Genomic DNA, 24,615 nt, shown 5'->3' with positions numbered 1-24,615 from the left:
CAAGCCACTATTCGGCTACGCCAGAAGGGCCATTCACCTTAACTGAAACGCCAGAAGGGCCAATCACATTACTTACGCCCGAAGGCCATTCAGATTCACTGAAACGCCAGAAGGGCCAAATCACATGAGTTGTGGTAGCTAGGTTCTAGGATTTTCGTTACGTAATTTATTCAAGTGTCATCTATTTATTTACTCTCATAGTAATTCCACTATACCACGTGCAGGTCAATTACCTTATTGCACTAAGCCACAATATTTAGAAATATCTCAATTATATCTCATAACAACTTTTATTTTTTCACGTGCCAATATATTATTGCACTACGCCACAATCCCGTGGGAAATATCCACAAATATTATACTACCTCATAGTAGCATCTCACATATATAATAATGGAGCGTTTATATAAATCTATGTCTCCAAAACTATTGCATTCAACATATATATCCCACATATTACATAGTGTCATAATATCCACGTCAAATCTTAATTAGATAAATGACAACCAAATTTATACAAGCTTTCACAGCATTTTAGCATTGGATTTGTCCATACAATTTACAACATAAAATGTAGCACAATTAAACAATCCACAGTCCACAATCAAAGCCCAATAGCTATATGTTTTACACACTACTCACGTCAAATCATAATTAGATAATGACAAACAACGTTATATAATGTTCGACAACATTTTATTATTACAATAGTCCATAAAATCAAATATGTTAAAAACTGGAAAAAGTCAACATTCCACAGTCAATAGTCAACGGTCAAAGCCAATGGTCAACGGTCAAAGTCAAAGTCGGCACGCCATGGTCAACGTCAAAGGTCAAAGTCAACAGTCAATGGTCAACGGTCAAAGTCAAAGTGAACACATCATGGTCAACGTCAAAGTCAACCCATCATGAACAAAGTCAACACATTATGATCAAAGTCAAAGTTAACCCATCATGGTCAAAGTCAACACATCATGGTCAAAGTCAAAATCAACACGTCATCGTCAAAGTCAGACTGTCATTGTCAAAGTCAAACTGTCGTTTCCATGTTCGACAGGTTCAGGGTCATAGCCATGGTTCATGGCTAAAATCAAAGTACATGACTCATGGCTAAGGTAATGGTTCGGACCCAACTGGCCAAGCCCAAACCTTAGAACCCGAAAGTCTAAACATTTAAAGACCCAATTAGATCTATTTTAAGTCCAATGGACTGGCCCCAAGCAATATTAGAAATTGGCCTAAAAACATAATTGGATTCGGCCAGAAAATTTAACTGAAACCGGCCCAACAACTAAAATAGAATCGGGCCTAACATAAAATATAAAGTTTTGGCCCAACCAAACAAAACAAGTTAGGCCCCAACCAAAACTAAAACATTTCGGCCCAACTAACCAACCCCAAAGGCCAACAATCTAAACTGGCCCAAGCCCAAACCGACCACAGTTCATCTTCTCCAACTGCCACCACCGGATCGACCACCGTCGACCTCCACTCGACCACCCATCTTAACCCACCGATTTTAATCCCCATACAAACCCCTACCACTTTAATAAAACCAAAAACCCCAACTCATCCAATTCATATACTCCCTCAAAACTAGATCTAGGAATTTCTTGCCGCCATTAATGGCTTGCTACAAGCTTCCAATAGCCCCCATCAAATTCCAACATCAAACATACATCAACAACCCACCAAATCAAACAAAAACCGTTCAAACTAGTTTAAAAACGCATAAAAACCCAAGTCCCAGTATCACAGTAATGGCAGTAACGCCATTAACGCCTCCCTCAAAGCTTCACTCGACAGCCCCACACACACAACCAAACAATCCATACAAGTCGACGAAATTTAGAATCACAAGGACAAGGTTTCAAACCGCATCAGTACAGGCGATGCCATTACTGCCGAATACAAAGCTTCGACAGTCCCAACACCACTACACCACTATACCATCACAACCCAACCTTCATCCTTAACTCCCCCCGACATCAACCAACCACGTATTAAACATTGTAAAGGTTCAGAAAATAGATAATATACAGGGACGATTTTCCTTCCTTTGGCTTGATGATGCCATTAACACACTTAACAAAGTTTTAGCAGTAGTCCAACCAAAACAATAAACCAACAAGGAACCATTGTAACTATTCGACCTAGGACGCAGAATAAACTAGACAAATACTGAGCTGAAAAATATTGAACAGTAAAGTTTTTTTTTTTCCTTATTCACGCGAACTAGAAAAAGTAACTACTCACTTGACGTAACCGTTCGACGAATCCTCCGAGTCCGAGTCGTCGCGCTCCAACGCTCTAGCCTCCATTTTTAATATTTTATTTTTTCTTAGAACCCTATTCTCCAGAACAATATGTTTATATACTTGGGTCTGAAACCCAAGCCCAACACAGACTCGGGCCCAGAAATCCGGCCCGCGTATCCCAAATCCAATCCAGTGAATTTTGAAAATAAATAATTAAATTAATTAATTAAATAGATAAAAACGTATTTTAAAAACACGGGCGTTACAAGCAACATAACCACGCCCATCCACAATACCACCTGCAGCAATGATGGGTATATCTTGACCAGCAACAAGATCAACTACTTTTGGCAATAGCGACGTCAATCCATCCTGAAAAAACAATTAGAATCAATGCTAAAGAGGTGAATAATTTTCCTACATACATCTGTAAATTAAAAACATCAAAAAGTTAAACACATTGTGTCACTTAGTATCCATGAATCGTGATAATTTTCTGTAACATGGCAAACATATTGTTAAACCTCTTACAAAGGGCAAGTAATAATTTTCTGATATTAATTAACATCATACAAGAGAAAAATAATAACTTGCAACACTTGATAATATAAGTCTCAACTATTATTTCAACCAGGGTTCAAGTAAAAGATATACCTCCTTGCATCATGAGGAAGAGCAGTTCGAACATTTTTTGCCATAGGATGTCATAATCCTTCCATCCACAGAAATCCAAAGCTAGCGTGTTGAAGGCCTCAAAGATAAGCTTTGTGTCTTTGTGTGTATTTGTGTTTAGGTTATAAGTTCAATATTATCTTCGTTAGATTGGATAGTACCAAGAAAAGGAAAATGCAAGCAAGCCTATTTGTCAATGAGTAAAGAGAGACGAAGGAGAGAGTTATCGAAAATAGAGACTGGGGAGAGGAGTCTGGGCACGAGTTTCTTGTTACAGAATAATGGGAAACCTAAACAAAATTTCATCCAGTTTTATGTCGGTTTCACCCTTAGTACATTTTCTCATCTTTATGCTAGAAGATGACAGATGTGTGGTCTAGATCTGTGCTCATTGGGATGCATTTAAAGGTCTGCGCATTGTAAATTTAGTATTTAATTAAACATGTTTGGGTATGATTTTTCTTAAAAACTATTTTATCAAATTAGATTTCGCACTATATTTCTCGACATATTTCAGAATATCGCGGCATAAAGTATTAAAGTCTAAAACATCCTAGCATTTTATTTGCCTTGAGCACCTAAACTGTTTCAATAGAGCAAATGTATCTGGAATAGTTATATACACCCTAGGCCTGCAGCTTTAGCTTGGAAGATCTTGCAAAAGGGTGTAGCAACTAATGATAGAGTGCAAAGACTGGGGTACACATGGCATCTTGTTGTAGGCTATGCAGACAATGCCCAGAGACACACGAGCACCTATTCTAGCAATGTAGTTCCTCTCAACAACTGTGGCAGTGAATCTCTACAGCTTTTAATGCCATTCCGGTGTTGAATCTGAATGATGCGTTGAGAGTGAATAACCAGTGGAGCCCAAGAGTGAAGCAGTTGTGGAATGTTTGTATGGTTGCTACTCTAGTTGGTATATGGAAGCAGAGGAATCTGATTCATTTTGAGGGAAAAAAGCTTAACATTCGTGAGTGTAAGTACTACATTCGCACACAGGTGAAAATTACTGACAACTTATCAAACACTTATAATTACCGGTCCCAGTTTGAAAATGGTGTTCTTAAATTATGGGATGTTGGGTCTAAATCACAGAGAGTACCAAGTATCAAGCAATGTATTTGGATTCCTCCCGAACCAAATATATTGAAGTTGAACACAGATGGGGCTTCGCTGGGTAATCCGAGAATGGCTGGAATTGACATTTCTTATAGAGACAATATGGGAGCTTCCAAGCTTACTGTGTGGAAGAACATTGTCAATGGCACAAGTTTTTGGGTAGAGTGTATGGCCATTCTTGAAGGGGTGGAGATCGCAGTATCTAAGAGATGGTTAAACCTATGGGTGGAGACAGACTCTGAGATTGCTGCATTGGCTTTTAATAGTGGAGATGTGCCGTGGAAATTGCAAGCAAGGTAGAAAAATTGCATACTTGCAGTTCCGAATATATAAAGATTACTTATATTTTCAGGGAAGCCAACTTTACTGTGGATATATTGGCTAAGACTGGAACATCTCTTGCTGTTAATGAACGGGTAGTGTGGGAAGGAAAACTTGATTGACTTCACAAATGGGAAGGATCATTCCAAACTTTCTACCGTTTTCAGTAAATGTAAACAATTTCAAATCTAGTTGGAGTAGTAGGTGCTTGAAATTGCTTGACCTTAGAGTGTGCAGCATGTTGCGACTCTAAATACCGTATGTACTTTCTTTTCACTTTAATACATTTAACCTTAGTTAAAAAAAAAAAAAAAAAACAGGAAAAAAATCTTTCCAAGAATGTATGATATCGTATGTACGCATACAGCATACCGTGCGTGGTATTTTTCGCAAAGCAAAATGTAGCATATATGGGTTGAATACTACATGATTTAACAAAGTCAACTTACAAGGAAAAATAGACTGCAGTCAGGCTGACCACGTGAGAATTAAATCCAACTAGCTTTTCAAGCTCATGAAATGAACAAGCATGGTCATCAAGTCTTTGGATACTTCAGTGACATTGATGGTTTACGACGCAGAGTACATAAGATTCGAAAACTGCAATTTGTTGATGTCCACATGCACAATTACCTCGAACTCTTTGGCCTTCAATTCAGGCATGGAGAGGAACTCAATGAAAAACTTTGACAGATATCATGAAGTGAGCACTAAGCACTCTCACACATTCTAACTAACAGGAACTGTGAATCTGCATTAGAAGAGAATTTAGAGATTCATCAACTTAGGTTTATATATAAAGTTTAACACCTTATAATGGTGGATGGTTTGCAAAGCACTAACCTTAATCATCAATGGGATCCCATGATCAATATAGAATATATATTTAGTACTTTTAACTCTAGAAAGTGAAGAGTCAAATTTTGCCACTTACGTTTTATATTTCAATTGGCATAATGGCCACTAGGGTTTACCACATGTAACACATAGGGAAGGAAAAATGTTAAGTAATAAAAGTGTGTTGCGAATTGAAAATGAGAGTTATCATGTGATCCATTAATAATGGGCAGATAAAATTATTAGCAAAAGGAAATGGCCTAATCATATGAAGTAAGAGTACGGTAAAATGGTGGGGAAAGATTAGGATGTTTGTCAAAAATACATGTTATTCATAGTAACTCCTATGTATTTTAAAATCAGACCCGTATATTTAAATTGGATCCCCATATAAATTCTGTTTTTGGGCGCATTAGAGAAAACACAGACGAATCAGAGAAACATTGATCTCTCTGGATATAAGTTTTTTCTTTTTTTTAATAGAATTTGGGGTTACAATCCTTACTGTTTCATTAAAATCTCACGTATACATGTCCAGTTTTGTCCTCCTCCTCCACAATGAGGTGTAACTACGAGGGGGTACAAAATCGTTACAACCTTGTGCACTCTCTGGATATAAATTACATACGCTCTAGCTTTTAGAGGAATTGATAACTTAACATAGAAAATTTAAAAAAAAGCTGGCAGATATCTTAAAATTTATGAAGGGTGGTAATGGCAATGAAAGTGTGAGTATTTTGTGCTTATCTTCTCTAGACTTTGGAGTCTGAATCAGACATCATATCTTTCACTAGTCACAACTCGATCAGCAGCCATATCCAATCTTGCACTTTCCCCTGGTCCCCACTTCTCACATTACTGGATTAAGATCAAATATTGATGGCCTGATAGGGTACCCTATTGATGGTAGGATTGGTAGCGTTTGGTAAGAATCATTTTTACCCACCATAATAATAATAATAATAAAACACTAGCTTGTAGGCATGTGCATAAGCACCGGTTCTTTTGAAAACATTTAGATTTTTTTTAGAAAATTGGGACTACCATTTTAGTCGCTAACCTGTTTTAATTTTCTAACAAATTGTTTTTAATGAAGTTTTAATTAAGTTTTAAAAATCCGTTTTTTCAATTGGGAGAGAGATTCTGTTTTAATAGGAGAAGGATTCCCGAGAGAAATTTCCGTTGTAAAAAAATATTTTCGTTTTCAAATAGGAGAAAAATTTCTATTTTAATAGGAGATGATGTGGAATTTTAATAAAAGCTCGAAAAATACCCCTTGTGATAGCTTTAATTAGCTTGTAGGCCCGTACATACGCACCAGCTCTTTTGAAAACATTTAGATTTTTTTTAGAAATTGGGACTACCGTTTTAGTCGCTAACCAATTTTAATTTTCTAACAAATTGTTTTAAATAAAATTTTAATTAAGTTTTAAAAACTCATTTTTTCAATTGGGAGAAAGACCTTGTTTTAATAGGAGAATAATTCTCGTTTTAATTAGATGTGCTAGATTTTCCCTTTTCAATAGGGGAGGAATTCCTATTTTAATAGGAAAATGATTCCCGCTTTAATAAGAAGTGTTAGAATTTGTTTTAATAGGAGAAGAATTCTCGTTATAATATAAGAAGAATTCTCGTTTTCAAATATGAGAGAAATTCTCATTTTAATAGGAGATGACGTAGAATTTTAATAAAACTCGAAAAATACCCTTGTGGAAGCTTTAATATTAAGACTAACTTGTAGGCCCGTACGCACCGGCTCTTTTGAAAACATTTATATTTTTTTTTATAAAATTGAAACTACCGTTTTAGTTGCTAACCCGTTTTAATTTTCTAACAAATTGTTTTAAATTAAGTTTTAATTAAGTTTTAAAAACTCATTTTTTCAATTAGGAGAGAGATCATGTTTTAATAGGAGAATAATTCTCGTTTTAATTAGATATGCTAGATTTTTCTTTTTCAATAGAGGAGGAATTCTCATTTTAATAGGAGAATGATTCCCGCTTTAATTAAAAGTGCTAGAATTTGTTTTAATAGGAACTGAATTCCCGTTATAATAGAAGAGAAATTCCCGTTGTAAAAAAAAATCCCATTTTTCAAATAGAATAGAAATTCCTGTTTTAATAGGAGATGACGTGGAATTTTAATAGAGCTCAAAAAATACCCCTTGTGGGAGTTTTAATAATAAGACTAGATTGTAGACCTGTACGTGCATAAGCACCCGCTCTTTTGAGAATGTTTAGATTTTTTTTAGAAAATTGGGACTACCATTTTAGTCGCTAACCCGTTTTAATTTTCTAACAAATTATTTTAATTAAGTTTTAAAAACCCATTTTTTTCAATTGGGAGAGAGATCATGTTTTAATAGGAGAATAATTCTCATTTTAATTAGATATGCTAGATTTTCTCTTTTAAATAGGGGAGGAATTCCCATTTTAATAGGAGAATGATTCCCGCTTTAATTAGAAGTGCTAGAATTTGTTTTAGTAGGAGAGGAATTCCCGTTATAATAAGAGAGGAATTCCCGTTGTAAAAAAGGATTCCCATTTTTCAAATAGGAGAGAAATTCTAGTTTTTGTAGGAGAGAAATTCTCGTTTTAATAGGAGATGACGTTGAATTTTAATAAAGCTTGAAAAATACTCTTTGTGGGAGCTTTAATATTAAGACTAGCTTGTAGGCCCGTGCATACGCTCGGTTCTTTTGAAAATATTTAGATTTTTTTTAGAAAATTGGGACTACCGTTTTAGTTGCCAATCCATTTTAATTTTCTAACAAATTGTTTTAAATAAAGTTATAATTAAATTTTAAAAACCCATTTAGTCAGGTATTGTCTGTAATGGAGAATGTCTTATCTAGATATGGAAGGCATGTATTATTCTAAAAACATCTAAACCAGCACTCACGGCCTCAAGATTAACTTTCTACACAACAAGTGTTCCTGTTGAAGCTTTTTAAGGATAGCTTGCCCCCATGTTAAATTTATTTACATACTTAAAACTCAATTTTTACTTTAACCATCAGTCAATTGGTATAGATTCTAATCATGTTATTGTGTTGATTTTACCTCAATACTATGATTTGTTATAGATATATATTTAGAAGAACAGTAAACTAAAATTAATGGTAACTTGGTAAGCATTCAATATTATCATTAACTATGTTTATAAAACAAAATAAAAGAGTTAGAAGAATGGCTAGAGTGAAAGAATTGGTTCTTTGTTTTTCGGGTTTTATGATTTTATAGTGTATCAAACTTTTCTTGCTTTGTGGATTGCAGGGTTGTCTAAAGATCAATATTTCAAAGGTACAGGTGGCTACTGATTCTCTAAAGGCAGTAAACATTTTGAAGGATATTGAAAGACCACCCTGGCAATGTGAGGATATCACAGTGGCAATCAAAGCTATCCAAAGTCAGTTTGTAAGATGTAATGTTTTTCATGTATTTAGGGAAGCAAATCGAGCTGCCGATCATCTTGCTTCTCTTGCATGTGATCAATGTTTAATTTTTTGTACCACCATTGAGCTCAGAGCTTATGTCTATTGTTGAGGACAAAAATGAAACTATTTATTTAAGATTCTAATGCAGGTAGGGGTCATGCCATAACCTCAAAAAAAAAAAAAAAAAAAAAAAAAAAAAAAAACCTTTTCTTGCTTACATTCATATTATGTGTCACAAACTGTTCTTTTGCTATTTCTTTTCACTCTAAGGAAATTAGTGATTATCAGTGTTGTTTTGTTGTGGTGCTCTGATTATTTATTTATGTTTTGATTTTGTATGTGATCGACTTTCGTGATTAATTAAGCATGTGTATGCGGTTGGGTTACGATTAGTCAAACTGTTACTATTTTCAACTTTGTTTATCTTGGACCCGACATTATGTTTTGATTTATATATTTTTATTTGGATCTTTAGCTCAATGGAATAGCACTTGAGTATATATACATTTCAAGATATGGTGGTTTAAATCCACCAAGTTCCTATCTATTAATGAGTCAGTACTTTGTTTCTATGGGTTTAACTTTGTTCTTTGATGCTTCTTTCATTAATAATTAAGATACTTTTTGCGAAAATTGGTCGACTTGATAAGATGAGAGTAACATTATTGATGAAAATCCAAGTAATTTTATTCTTCCTCAAATTACTGTAATGCTTGGAAATATGGTGATGAATTTTGATTTTGATTCCATTGCATGTAATGTGCGTACCTACCTATTGATACCTAATAAAGCAAATTTTGGTTTTCTTTGGGCTATAATTTAAAATATGTTCTAAGATTTTTTTTTTGTTCATTAAAATGTTTCTTCAACGTGTGCTCAAATATAAAATATTTTTTTGTCCAAGACAATTTCTTGGGCCTATTTTTTTCATTTTTGAGTTTATAAAATGTTACATACGACAATATGGCAATATGACACGATGAAATTATATAGCTGAAAGCATAAGAGGTATTATTAATTAGGGGTAATTACTATCATTACGTTTTCTTGAATTTTTTTAATTAATTTTGATACTGCTTACATGTAAATTAAACCCAACAGAAAATTGTCGATTTTTTTGGTCTATAAAAAATGTTATATACGACAGGGAATACATAAGAGGTGTTATTAATTATTGTCATTAGTTTTTCTTACTAGTATTTGTTTTAATTAATTTTGAAACTGCTGCATGTAAAATCAACTAAAAAATTGTTGATTCCTACCAAGACGTTTATAACTTGGGAAATGCTAGAATGTCACAAATTAAACTCACAATACGGAAAAGGAAACACAAATTAGAGTATGACGCTATTACTTATCACATGTTATTATATCATTTCATGGTATTTTTTGAGGATCCCACATTCCCACAAAGTTAGAAATCGGAAACTAGATGCAACTGCTAAACCTCAAAAAAGAATAATTAACAGGAAATCGGAAACTGGATGCAAATGCATTGAATTAACCTCAAAGAATAATGAGTTAACGGAAAATCAGAAACCGAATGCAAATCCATTGATCTAACCTCAAAGAATAAATGGAAGCAAATACATTGAACTAACCTCTAAGAATAATTAACATAAAATCGGAAACTGAATGCAATTGCATTGAACTAGCACAAAAGAATAATTAACGGGAAATCAAAAACTATATGCATTAAACTAACCTTAAAGAAATAATAATTAACGGGAAATTGAAAACTGGATGCAAATCCATTGAACTAACATAAAAAAAAAAAAAACGAGAAATCATAAACTGGATGCAAATGTATTGAGAACTAACATATCATCAAAGAAAAATAATTTAACGGAAAATTAGTAATTGGATGCAAATGCATTTAACTAAACCTTAAAGAATAATAACTAATGAGAAATCAGAAACCGAATGCAAATGTATTGAACTAACTTCAAAGAAGAATAATTAATATAAAAATCGGAAACTGGATGCAACTGCATTAAACTAACCTCAAAGAATAATTAACGGAAAATCGAAAATTGGATTTGCAAATGAATTAAAACAACCTCAAAAAATAATTAACAGAAAATCATAAACTGGATTTGCAAATGCATTGAACCAAACTTAAAGAATAATTAATGGAAAATCAGAAACTGGATGGAAATACATTGAACGAACCTCAAAGAATAATTAACATGGAATTGGAAACTTGATGAAAATGCATTGAACTAACCTCAAAGCATAATTATTGTATTGGGAATGTCTCAACAAGTATAGTTTTATAGTTAAAATTTTGTTTATCATATCTATTTACGTATGATTGGGAATGACTTGCTATTCATGTAGCTTCAATATGATATTTGCCTCTTCTTATAGAACATTAATCAAACTTCTTTTATTTAAGCAACAAAAAAAAATTGAATGATTTTTTTTTTTTTTTTTTTTTGAGAACGTTGCAAGAAATTTAGATGAGTGATTAATATAATATTCATATCTCATAATTTGCATAGTTGCAAATATTTTTCAAAATAATTTATTTAATATAACGGCACCCATTCGTAAGACGGGTTCGAAAGCTAGTTTGGGTTAAGTAGTATTAAACCCCTAGACGGGAAATTAGGGTCTCCCTCCCAAATACACACAAAAAAAAAGTCAAATTGAGTTGACCATATTTTTTTTAACTATCAATTGTATCTTACATAAAATTTAATAATTTTAATATTTACATTCTAGTAAGTTAAAAACTCTTACCTAAGTTGTTTTTGTGTACATCTCCTAATATAATATGTTTGTTTACTTATTTATATATGCAACTCAAACACGTTTAAAATAGATCATAGCAAATTAATTTTGGAATACATGCTTTTTTAGTGTATAGTGCCACAAGCTTCTTTTACCCTCGACGTGCGGAGCACGTGCACTTATGCTAGTTAGTGTAATAAGTCACCACTGTTCGCCAAAACTGGTGGATCACTACAACCCAATGCCTATAATTCCTTAATATTTAAAGAACTAACTATGTATCTAGTGATCAAACTTGTCGAATTTTTTCAATTTGGTACGTAATTTTTTTTTCATTTAATTTGACCTCCACTTTCAACTTTTTTCAATTTGGTGATTATGTTAATTCCAATTTAACATACATCAAAGTTCTTCTTATGTGGCATTAATATTTGTTTGATTTACATGAGTTGGAAATAGCATAACATTTCTAAAATCCAGATAAGACTAAATAATGTCTAAATGGGTGAAAAATAACCCAAACCAAGTGGGTCAAACCTAGGGGTGTGTTTCGGTCGGATCGGATAGAATATGAGTTTTCGGTTTCGAATTTTTTGAAATATGATATGTTGTGCTGAATCCAATCCGATCCGATTTTTTTTTCGGAATTTTCAGAAATCAGATGAAAAATCAGAAATTATTGAAAATTCAAATATCTTAATGTTAAATCTATTTTATAACTTGTATAATAAATACTAATTCTAGGGTTTTTAGTTTGTTTATACTATATATTGATTAATGCAATTTAATCCATTGTAAATGAGCTAAAAAAAGTGGTTATATTAAAACAATTCGATCTAATTACATTAGAATTTTAGATTTATTGTATGTAATTCCAAATAATAATTCGGTAAAATCGGATATAATTCAGCAAAATCGGATTGGATGGCGGATTTGGATCGGAAAAAATTGGAAAATTGGAATTTAATAAATCATCCAAAGCCAATCCGAATATAAATCGGATTTTCAAAAATCATATGAGTAATATTGATGCTGAATTAAAAAAAAAAAAAAAAATCGGATCGGAATATAGAAAAATTAGAATTTCAGAAAAAAATGGCACGCCTAGTTGTTGGGGAAAACGATACCAATCGATCCCCACTAAGATAGCTTGCACTTGGACAATCTACTACTCTAATCGAAAATCTAATCTTTCACTACAACCATAAACCTAGACTATGGATATAACTATCACAAACAGGCAATAGTAATATAAAGAAAGTAAAACATACCACAACACAAGATGTAACGTGGTTCGACCAATGATGCCTACTTCTACAAGAGCAAATCCTTTTATAAGTATGGGAAAGAAGATTATAATCACTCCTCTCAAGTCTCTCCAAGCTTACTAGATCACTCCTCTCTCCTTACAAGTTTTTTCACTTTGCAAGGGTTTCCTCTCAATTTTGGTTTCTCACAAAATTGGGTTTTTATTTAAGACTTGGTTTTACTGTAGAAATTTTTCGTGTTTACTGTAGAAAAATCAGAACCTGGCATGTTTAGGCATGAGTGCGGGCGCGCTCTTGGCAAGGCCAATTTGAGCTCTCGCGCGCCTTCTTATATTTACAGTTTCCCAAACTCCAGTAGACATGTTTCGTGTGAGGCTGAAAAAAAACTATCTTCTTTTTCATAGCAAGGGCGCAGGCGCGCCTTGAGCACGACCAATCTGAGCGCGTGCGTTCTGACTTCTTCACACGAACGATGCCTATTTTTTCCTTCTTCATCATGTGAGGGATAACACCAACAATCTCCCCCTCCCGAGCCATGAGAGGGGATACCTCCATGCATTCCCAAATCAACAGGAGGATTGTGTTACCAGTCCGGCAGTAGTACAACAAACATCAAATTTATATTTCGGTAAAACTTTGGTCATCATTTCCAACCTGTTCTTGTCGGTATGGATCTTCTCAATGCACAATTGCTTGTCTTCAAGAACTTCTCTAATCCAATGATAACACACATGTATGTGCTTGGATCTAGAATGAAAACTCAGATTCTTGCTCAAATGGATGGCGCTCTGACTGTCACATAGAACTACAAACTGTTTCTGCTTTAGCCATAGTTCATTGAAGAACCTCTTCACCCATATCATCTCTTTGCAACACTCAGTGGCTGCAATATACTCGTCTTCTGTAGTGGAGAGGGCAACACACTTTTGCAACTTAGATTGCCAAGAAACTGCTCCCCCTACAAAAATAAATAGATAACCAGAGGTGGACTTCATCGAGTCAACATCACCTGCCATGTCTGCATCTGTGTAGCCTTCAAGCAAGGTCTTACTCCCACCAAAACACAAACATGCCTTGGTCGTGCTCTTGAGATATCTCAATATCCACTTAACACCTTCCCAATGTTCCTTACCCGGATTTGACAGAAAACAGCTTACAACACCAACGACGAAAGCAATATCCGGTCTTGTACACACCATTACATACATCAAGCTGCCCACTACGGATGCATAAGAAATCTTTTCCATGTGACTCTGCTCATGCTCACTCTTTGGACACATATCTTTGGTCATACAGAACTGGCCACCAAGCGACAACTGACTGGCTTCTCTTGATCCATGTTGAATCTCTTTAACACCTTCTCTACAAGAAAGCCACAACTTCCCACTCTTTCTGTCATGAGTGATCCGCATACCAAGTATCTGCTTTGCTTGACCCAAATCCTTCATCTCAAAGGACTTATTCAAGTTTTTGTTCAGCTTGGATATCTTGTTGATGTTCTGGCCAACTATCAACATATCATCCACATACAGCAAAAGCACTATGAAATCCCTATCTGGAAATTTTTGAACAAACACACAATGATCGGAAGCGGACTTCATATAGCCATGCTTCACCATAAAGGAATCAAACTTTATGTACCACTGTCTCTGTGCCTGCTTCAACCCATACAAACTCTTTATCAGCTTGCATACTAGGTGTTCCTTGTCTTTGACCTCAAACCCCTCTGGCTGGTCCATGTAGACATCTTCTTCAAGGTCTCCATGAAGAAAAGTCATCTTAGCATCTAGTTGCTCAACCTTTAGGTTCATACTTGCAGTCAGACCCAATACCACCCTAATAGAAGTCATCTTAACTATAGGAGGGAAAATTTCATCAAAGTCAATACCTTTCTTTTAACCGAATCCCTTCACAACAAGGAGAGCTTTGTGCCTTGGTTGTGGATTATTCTCCTCATGCTTGACTTTGAAGATCCACTTATTCTTGAGAACTTTTCTTCCTTTTGGTTTCTCAACTAAGTCATAAGTGTGATTCTTATACAAAGAATCCATCTCATCATGCATGGACTTCAACCACTTCTCTTTGTCTGTATCTTCAAGAGCCTCTTGATAGTACATAGGTTCTCTACCATCAGATAGTAAAACATACGTATGTGGTGGATACTTGGTTGAAGCTTGTCTCTCTCTCCCAGACCTCCTTGCCCCATCTTCTTGTGCCTCAGGAGGATGCACTTCTGCTTGCTCAGGTGGTGGTTCATGCACTTCATCTGTATCTTCTATATCAATAGGTTCTATCCTATTATGAGCAATAGGATCATCATCATGAGCTTCAAACCCATGGTTCTCTACATTTTACACGTTCGACAGTAAGAACTTCTGGTTCTAAATCAATAAGATCATTAGTAAAATCTTCTAGCTTCTCACCATCCTCAAAGTCTGCTATGGTTTGGTCTTCTAAGAACACAACATCTCGACTTCAGATTACCTTCTTGTTAATCGAATCATAAAGCTTGTAGCCAAACTTCTCATCCCCATAACTGAGAAAAATGCACTGCTTAGCTTTGTTATCAAGCTTGGATCTCTCATCCTTGGGAATATGAACAAATGCTCTGCACCCAAATACCTTCAAGTATCTATAATCAACATCTCTACTGACCATACTCTCTCTAGATAATCACTATTCAGAGGTTTCGAAGGCGATAAGTTGATCACATGTATGGCTATGCGCATTGCTTCTACCCAGTAACTTCTAGGTAACTTAGAGTGAGACAGCATGCATCTCATCCTCTTTACAATGGTACGATTTATCCTCTTGGCTATACCATTGTGATGCGGTGTCTTGGGAACGGTCTGCTCATGATGAATCCCATGACTCTTGCAATACTTTTCAAACGGCCCAATGTACTCACCCCATTATCTGAGCGAATACACTTCAAAGGCTTCCCGTCTCTCTTTCCACCATGCTATGGAAAGTCTTGAACACGCTAAGTACTTCATCCTTGGTCTTCATACTATATGCCCATATCTTTCTTGATGCATTATCAATGAAAGTCAAGAAGTACAAAGCTCCTCCATGGGACTTCACTTTCATAGGACTACATAAATATGTGTGTACAAGCTCAAGGACATTGTCCTTTCTGTGAGAGGGGAATCTTTGAAAAGATACCCTGTGTTGCTTTCCAACCAAACAATGAGTACATCTATTTAAATGCGTACCTTTGATGTTTGGCAAAGCCTTTTGCTTGGCAAGAACTTCCATGCCTTTTTCTCCCATATAACACAGTCTCTTATGCCATAGTTCGGAGGAAGCTTCTTTTTGTGGCACATTTAGCTCTGCTTTACACAAACTAGCTTGTGTTTTGTAAAGCGAGCAAGTTTTCTTCCCTTTGGCTACTACAATGGAACCTCTGCTCAGTTTCCATACCCCCTTACCAAATGAGTTTTGAAAGCCAACATCATCTAACTTCCCAGCGGAAATTAGGTTTAGCCGAATGTCAGGGACATGTCTTACATCCTTGAGTGTCAAGGTGTAGCCGACATTGGTTTCTACATGAACATCCCCAATGCCTACAATCTTCGAGACTTCATTGTTGCCCATCTTCACCTCACCAAAATCACTCGATTTGTAGGTAGTGAAAAAACTCTCGTGGGGTGTGACGTGGTAAGAAGCACCTATATCTACCACCCACTCTGTACCCTGGCATGAAGTACTCAAGCATAACTCGTCACAATCTGACATAATTCCTACTTCACTTTCTGAAGCGATGTCTGTGGTGTCTCTATCAGTGGTACTTTCTTTAAACTCTAACTTGTCTTCATGTACGGTACTAGTCTTCTCATCCCTCTTCAATTCTATGTATTCATACTTGAAATGGTCATAGATACCGCAATGATTACACGATAAGTCTTTCTTAGGAGGTCTGCTCGCGCTCCTAGATTTTCTTTTGTCATCACCTCTATAATGAGATGGTTTTCTATTTTTTCTTCTCTCTTGCTTTTCTTTAACAAGGATCTTTGAGTGATAGGAGCTATTATGTGCGTCCTTTCTTGTCTTCTCATAGAGGTCTTATAATGTCATCCACAGGCTGAAAGCGGTGGTCTCTTGGGATACAAGGCGGATTACATTGTTGTCAATCCATTGTCTAATGCACCCAATCGGTTTTTCATCAAGCGTCTTCCACTCAGCCGCGGCAATTGCGTCTGGTTTTACTCCTCTATTATCAATGGGTTGTGCCAAGTCCTTGCAATAGAGCAAGTCTTCCATCCTAGCTTTCCAAATAGTATAGTTACCTCTATTTAGACTAGTCATGCGAGTGTTTACAGAATGGTTCATCTCCACAAGCTATTTCAACTCAAACCTTCTCTCAAGAATTTTTTCAAATACATTATGGGCAAGGTTTGGATAACAACCTTGTTGGGCTTAATCCAACCTGGCTCTGATACCACTTGTTGGGGAAAACGATACCAATCGATCCATACTAAGATAATTTGTACTTGGACAATCTACTACTCCAATAAAAAAATCTAATCTTTCACTACAACCAATAACCACAATCCTAATCTATGGATATAACTATCACAAATAGGCAATAAAAATATAAAACAAGTAAAACATACCACAACACAAATATGTACCGTGGTTCGGCCAATGATACCTACTTCTACAAGAGCTAATCTTTTTATAAGTATGGGAAGGAAGATTAAGTACAACCACTCCTCTCAAGTCTCTCCAACTTGCTAGATCACTCCCCTCTCCTTACAAGCTTTTCTCTTTGCAAGTGTTTTATCTTAATTTTGATTGCTATCAAAATTAGGTTTCTATTCAAGACTTGGTTTTCCAAAACCTAACTTCTGTTTTTATAGTAAAAATAATTTCGCGGTTAATGTAGAAAAATAGAAATCTGCAAGTTTAGTTTTTAGGCATGGCCAGCGTCGCCTCTCGCAAGACCAATTCGAAAGACGCACCCTCTTCTTCGATTTTTCTCGTAAAAGTTCAAGTGACTCTTCTTTAAGTAAGTGGGCTGAAAAAAACTATCTTCTTTTTCTCTCCAAGGGAGCCTTGGGCAAGACCATTTCTGAGCGTGCGCTCGCTCAAACCTCTTCACACAAACAATACCGGATTCTCTTCTTCTTTCTCATGTGAGGGATAACTCCAACATGAACCTCCTCTACTTTCTTTCTTTCCATAGGAGGAATTTTAGTCATCTGGAAACTGACTCAGCTGCTACTGCCAGTGCATTTGGCACAGAGCAACTACTATACCATGGAGCATTTAGGCTAGATGGAATAGAGTGAGGACTGAGCTAGAGAAGTTTAAAATCTCATCTACATGGACGCAAGCTAATTTTGCTGCAGACCAAGCTTCAAAGCTTGGTGCAACTCTAGATATTTATTTAACAGAGTTAGTGGAGTGCGAACCAGATTGGATCACCAGTTGGGAATTGAGTAATTCGTCTTTTGGGGAAGTTGTGCATGTAATTGGTGATGATTCTGGAAGTTGGGGTTTTTAGCAACTATGATTTTTCTTGATGCGTTTATTTCTTTGAATAATGGTGAGGTTTTGGATTTGGGAACTCATCTTCTTCAAGTATTGAGCTTTCTCCATGTTATTGCACGAAAGGAAGATATCATATTCTCTTTCATCTTCTTCAACTGGTGGATTTGAATATTGAACAATGATTCCACTATTCTATTCTTTCATTCTTTATTTGGTTGGAATAGTGGATCAGTTTGCAAATTTTTCTCCGTAGAAATCATACTATGCCAAATAAAAATTTGCAGACTGATTTTACTATGTAAGATGGTAAATAACCCAATAATCGTTTTTTACATACAAATTTTACTATGTAGATTAATTTTTTCATACAGATTTTTTAAGGGTTAACTAGTATTATCCCCCACTAGATGAGTCAATTAGGATTTCCCCCCACTAGATGGCAAATTAGGAAGATTGAAAATTACACAAATGCCCTCATTGTTTTCAAAAAGAAAATATTCAATTTTAATTAGGTGGGGGCATTTATATCATTTTTTGTTGTTTGACTTGAAAGTTAACGGTCAAACCACGTTGACCGTGTGTTTAGGGGGAAGACCCTAATTTCACATCTAGTGGGGGGAAATCCTAATTGGCTCATCTAGTGGGGGTAACACTAGTTCACCCAAGTACCCATTTTTTAATGTATTAATTGACTATCCATTTCTTGACAACTTGGGGTTCTCAAGGAATATTGGCCAGTTTACTTAAACATTCCAGCTTGTGTGATGAAGTTTGGAACCCGCTGTTGTGTCTTTGCCCATTTTTTTTTGAAAACATACCAATACCAAAAAGAAAGAGCATATTAATTAGGTAAATTATTTCCGTTAACTAAGGCCCTTTGTAATCACAATGAGCTGAATTTGATTTCAATTGGTTCTATAAACAGTGAAACTGCTCGATCTTTAGTCACTCCATGTGAAGTACCAATGCCGTCTCCATGTTCAAAGATGCAATGACTAGTCCTTGCCATGTTTACAGCCAAGTTTACTACGGATTTGGGAAGGGAAGTTTTCACACACTCTTGATTGAGTTTTCTCCAGCAGTTGCTCCTAAAGCTTTTGATGTGCTCTGTAGCTTCTTCTTCTGTTACATCCTTCTCATTCTTGAAGCATTGGATTGACTTCGGTATATCTCCTCTTTTCATTTCAGCCTTCAATAGTAAGATTGTTTAGTCACAAAAGATTTGCTAACTAGCTCTACACATATTTGCTCATAAAGATTTAATCTATAATAGTTTCCCTTAACTTGCATACTAGAATCTCCATTTCGCTGAATAAGATCCCACGTGTAATCAAACACACACACCCCTCATTCGATATGGTTTTTGTACTTTTACAAACCACTTAATGTTTTTTTGTAAAGAAACCACTTAATGCTGTGACCCAAAACGTACACCAGGTGAAAATAACATGATGCATGCAATAGAGATACAGTAGCTAGATAAGTAACTTACAGTTGATGTTCCCAAATCGTCGTTGATTCTGGTTATGACTGATGCCCAGTAAACTAGCTCTGGCCCATTTTGTAAGCAATCAAGTGACTCAGTAATTATCGTTTCACCATGAAGAATATATGCATGGACCATGGCCCCTGGACCTCCCACAGACGTCCATGCATTTCCCAAGTACTCCTCCAGTGTTGGTGTATACCCATTATAGAACCACCTAGCTTCAACTAGGTATGACTTACAAAGGCTAATCCACTGTGGTAATATGCATGTTAAAATAGTTCAGTACACTAATGAACTGAAATCAACCTGAAAAAAATGTAGGAGATATAAAATACATATATTAAATTTGTTTTTATTACCTCTTTCACTATGTAGGGTAAGACACATATCCCCTGATCTCGTTGGATATCATGGGTGATCATATTGGCAAAATTAAACATAGCTAAGTAACATATCTTCATGTACTTCGGGAGTTTCTCTGCGGCCTTGACATCCCATCTAAGGAAAGGAAAGTGTGAAAGTATGTATCAATTATTAATAATCTTGCTGACCAATAAGGTACATTTTAAAGAAACTATGATACCCATGATGCTCTAAATCTACTCAATCTTACCGACTCACTGCCTCAGTAAAGAGTTCAAGCTCATCTGGTGACCCATATACATCATAGATGTCGTCGATGGCTGTCAATATGCAAATGAATTTCGTGAGGCCTATCCTGCATTTTGAGAACTGGGGCTCATAGATAATCCCCATTGCCCAGATGAAATTTTCCACTAATCTATCCCTTGAAAAGGCTAGTTCTTCTTTGAAGCCCAACTCTGTCCACCACCTACAAATTCATGAGCATTTTCTTGTCATGGCTTCAAAACAAGTTCATATTCAGATCTCAATAACTTATTTATGTTCATCGCGCTAGACTGGATTGAAATTTATTTAGTCAAGAAACAACACCTTGATAGCTCAATTAAATCTGTTTGGTGTACGGACTGCACCAAGTTGAAATCCAATTTTGCCAATTCAAGAAGAACCAAATTCTTATTATCATATCTTTCATAAACATCGATATAATTCCGAGATTCAAGCCTTAGCATTCTCCAGTGTAAAGGTGTCTCCAGTGAATGCTGGACTAGCATTGCTTGGTCGATATTCGTGTGACCTTCCAAAGACTCCAGACACCTATAGGTAAATTTCTTGGTTTCATCCAACAAATCCTCCCCATGTAAAAATTGGTGCGAAGCTTCATAAAAGCTCAAAATCCCTTTTGTATCCCGGCTCAAGTACTCCTTGAATCTTCCATCTACATTCTTGAATTTCTCAAAGCACAATTCCGCTTTATAGAAAAATAACAAAGGTAAGATATAATGAAGAAAAAGTGAGAATAATATAATGAAATGACTGTAAATTAGAAACAACATTATTATTACTTGGTCCATTTTCGTACTGTATTCATGTTCAATACGTCCTTTAGTAATTAAATTATATATATGTTTTATCAAAAAAAAATTAAATTATATATATTGGGCGCTTTTTCTGCTAACAAGTACTATTAGCGATTTCACGCTAGATTGTACCATGGACCAAAATATCGCCGATATATTGCCGATATATATTGGTATTTTAGTACACCGATATCGATATTTCCGATATATATCTACCGAATATAGAATCTTTTTTTTTTCGATATATATTGGAATTTCCAATATAAAACTTTATATCGCCCATATAATCGATATATCCGATATTTACGATATATATTGGTTGATTTTTTGACATTTTTTAATATAAATCCGATATTTCCAATATATTTATGATATATTTATGATATTTCCAATATTTCCGATATATATCTGTTTTTAGGTATACCGATATATTCTTCGATATCGATATTTTGAGCCTTGGATTGTACAAATTATTTATTGTTGTTGTTGAACAACATAGGACCTAACGTCAGGTGGGAAAATCCTCAAGTACCATATAATTAACGAGTTGTGCATATTTGCTCACGGACCGTGCGACCTATAAAGACAAGGTTTCTGTATATGAAACATCATGACAATGTGCTAGTTTCAATTGGAAAAGTATTTGTTTTTTTTGGTCAAGTTATAAGAGGGTCTTATAAGACCATGTGTTGTAAGAGGGTCTTATAAGATGGTCTTATAAAGTAGTTTGTTTTTCATTTTAAGTTCCTCTTATAAGCACTTGTAAAAATATAAAAAACAAATACATGACATCCTATAGATGGTTATTTGACAAATATAATCCTGCTTTACACCACATTTAACTTGAATAGATTAATTTGAAACAAGCGTATAGTTTGATTTTCGGTTTCAAATCAATTTTGATAATTAGAATATCGATTTTAGAAAACTACCTTAATTGGTGGTGGTGGTGGTAGTGGTCTTAATAGCACGGTGGTGGTGGTAGTGGAGGTGATGATATTGGTCTTAATAACGACCGTGGTGGTGTTAGTGGAAGTGGTGGATGTCTTAATAACACGGTGGTGGTGGTGTACGGTGATAGTCTTAATAGTACGGTGGTGGTGGTGGTGGCAGTGGAAGTGATGATATTGGTCTTCATAGCACGGTGGTGGTGGTGGTAGTAGTAGTGGAAGTGGTGGTGGTCTTAATAGCATGGTGGTGGTGGTGGTGACAGTCTTAATAGTACTGTGGTAGTGGTGGTGGAGGTGGAGGTGGAGGTGATGGTGGTGGTGGTAGTGGTAGTGGTAGTGGTAGTGGTGGTGGTGATGATGGTGGTGGTAGTGGCGGCAGTGGTGGTGGTGCTTTTAATAGTTTGGTGGTGGTGGTGGTTGTTAGGGCAATGGAGTTATTTGGAGAAAAAGATAATGAAAAGGGAAGAAAAGAGAAATGATGCTAGGGGTATATGGACGGGGGTGTTTGAGTCATTTTTCAAGTTATAAGACTTGTAGAATTGAAGTAGATCCAATTTTGGTACTTATAGAATTGGAGTCTCTTTATAAAGACATTTCTAGTAGAATCCTTTATAAAAAAAAACAAACAAAAAAAATGTCCAAAATCACTGGGCCACATCTTATAAGAGGTTATAAGACCTTGAGATCTTATAAGAGGCAAAAACAAATGGCCCCTAAAATGATACCTGAAGGAACTGGATAATATTGATGTTGTCGTAAAATATAAAATTGCAATGCAGTTGTGTGAAGATCGTCGCAGCTGTAATATTTTTCAGAATAATAAGTGATATCAAGTGCCTCTTTGATATCCTCCTCAAAGTGGTATGCCACTCCTAGCCGTTGCATGGAACTTATAAGTTCTAATCGAGCAACCGGTTCTTTGACTTCTTTGAGGAGCCTTCTGCATTCTTTCTTCAATTCCTCCGAGTTGCTGTTAAAGCTTTCATACTGCAGGGGATAAACCATTGAAAAACTTAAGTTTGTTGACACGAATTCACATTAATTGGCACGTTAGCTAGCCACCTCTAATAGACATCCCACCTAAATGTGGACCTTCACAAGAAATTAAAGATGAACTTCTGTGGCGGAGAGCATCCACTGGAAAAATCAGCTCATTTGGATGTTTCTAACCTTATCAAAACCGTGTTATGTTGTGTAAGCAGAACAATTATGGACTATATTATTAACCGGAAAACACATAATTAAACTTTGTTACCACTTACAAACCATAAAAAGAGTCATTGGCAAGATTTGGCTCACCGGTTTTGCCGAAAAACAGTTGGCCTCTGAAATGATAGTTGCCAATGATAAATTACCTATGATAAATTAGTCACTTTACCAGGTTTGTTAGAGATCGATCCTTATGATACCATTTGGGATACGCTGCCAATATATGCTAGTTCGTTGGGTGGTGGATGATGCCATGATGGTGGTTAATGGATAGAAAGTGGTTGGTGTCCCTAATTCTTAGGTATTGGGTGCCTTGCTTGATATGTTTCTTTGGCCATATCCTTTTGTATACTTTCAAATATGATTATACGAACACTGTCAAATTTCAAAATATTTAACTTGTCGTTATCACAATTCATATACAACGCTAGAATCAGCAGATGAATAGTCTTAGTCTTACACAGTAGGAACTTTTTAGAGATTCAACAAGTTGAGGAATTCATATAGTCGGGTGGTAATCAGCAGATCGTCGTTCCTTTTGCAAATCAGGGGACATTATTGAACGATGTCCTTTGACATTTGCTCCTCTTGGGGTGCATTTGGTTTGTGACTTCTGTACAAGAGAAAAATTAAAAACAAGAAAAAACTTCTGTACAGGATGTTCACTGAAAGCTATTGGTGATGATGAGAACTGCAGAGGGAACATACTAACCTGGAGATTCCCAAAAGCATAAGCTCGTTTTGCAGTGCATTGGTGATCATTGAGTCTCGTGGCTGATGTTGAGAACTGCAAATTAATCAGATTCATCGCTAGCAGTGAGAGGAAAGAGTGCTGGTAGTCTGGTACAGAGCTGGGTAACCCAAATGCATACTTATATAGCCAAAAAAACGACTAAAAACGGTATCAAACTTTACACCTTTTGACAATATGGGACCAAACTTTTTTTCCGGACAGTTTGGGGACCAAACTGTTTGATTTTTGCAATGTAGGAATGTCCGTCAAATTTCTCTAACACCGTTTCTAATTTTTATTATTATTATTTTTTTTTTCAACATTGCAAATTAGAAAAATTATATTAATTTTTTTCAACATTACATATTAATTTTTTTTGCAACATTACAAATTAATTTTCATTTGTATTAATTTATAAAATAAAAATTAATACAAATTATAAATAGTGTTAGAGAAATTTGACGGAAGTTCCTACATTGCAAAAATCAAACAGTTTGGTCATGAAAAAAAATTTGGTTCCCAAACTGTCAAAAGGTGTAAAGTTTGATACCCTTTTTAGTCGTTTTTCGTATATAGCACGATACAGGTAAGAAAACATTAAAAAAGCAAAGGCAAAGAAAACATGTTTATAAATTTGAAATATAAC

The 24,615-nt window shown here is 35.5% G+C and overlaps 1 protein-coding gene and 1 long non-coding RNA gene across 3 annotated transcripts; both read right to left on the bottom strand.

The window, feature by feature from the left end:
- Positions 1–641: 641 nt before the first annotated feature.
- Positions 642–5,214, bottom strand: LOC147502668 (uncharacterized). Its single transcript, XR_015220037.1, has 2 exons — positions 4,823–5,214; positions 642–2,630 (listed from the first exon to the last, which is right to left on the bottom strand). It is a non-coding gene; the product is annotated as an uncharacterized LOC147502668 (long non-coding RNA).
- Positions 5,215–19,022: 13,808 nt separating this feature from the next.
- Positions 19,023–24,081, bottom strand: LOC147502667 (trans-ocimene synthase, chloroplastic-like). 2 transcript variants are annotated; one of them, XM_086603892.1, is made up of 8 exons: positions 23,949–24,081; positions 23,406–23,849; positions 22,753–23,014; positions 20,590–20,968; positions 20,249–20,467; positions 19,995–20,133; positions 19,639–19,887; positions 19,023–19,335 (listed from the first exon to the last, which is right to left on the bottom strand). In XM_086603892.1, exons 3-8 carry the CDS (start codon positions 22,910–22,912, stop codon positions 19,030–19,032), a joined length of 1,452 nt encoding a protein of 483 aa, XP_086460018.1. In that variant the 5' UTR covers positions 22,913–23,014; positions 23,406–23,849; positions 23,949–24,081; the 3' UTR covers positions 19,023–19,029. The 2 variants fall into 2 exon arrangements, with proteins under 2 accessions (XP_086460018.1, XP_086460017.1); XM_086603891.1 differs by having other exon boundaries at positions 23,697–23,849; positions 23,949–24,079.
- Between the last annotated feature and the right edge of the window lie 534 nt (positions 24,082–24,615).

This window comes from Coptis chinensis, chromosome 4 (genome assembly GCF_015680905.1).
Source record: "Coptis chinensis isolate HL-2020 chromosome 4, ASM1568090v1, whole genome shotgun sequence".
NCBI lineage: Eukaryota > Viridiplantae > Streptophyta > Magnoliopsida > Ranunculales > Ranunculaceae > Coptis > Coptis chinensis.
The sequence above is the reverse complement of the archived record's forward strand: the minus strand, read 5'-3'. Positions and strand labels throughout refer to the sequence as shown.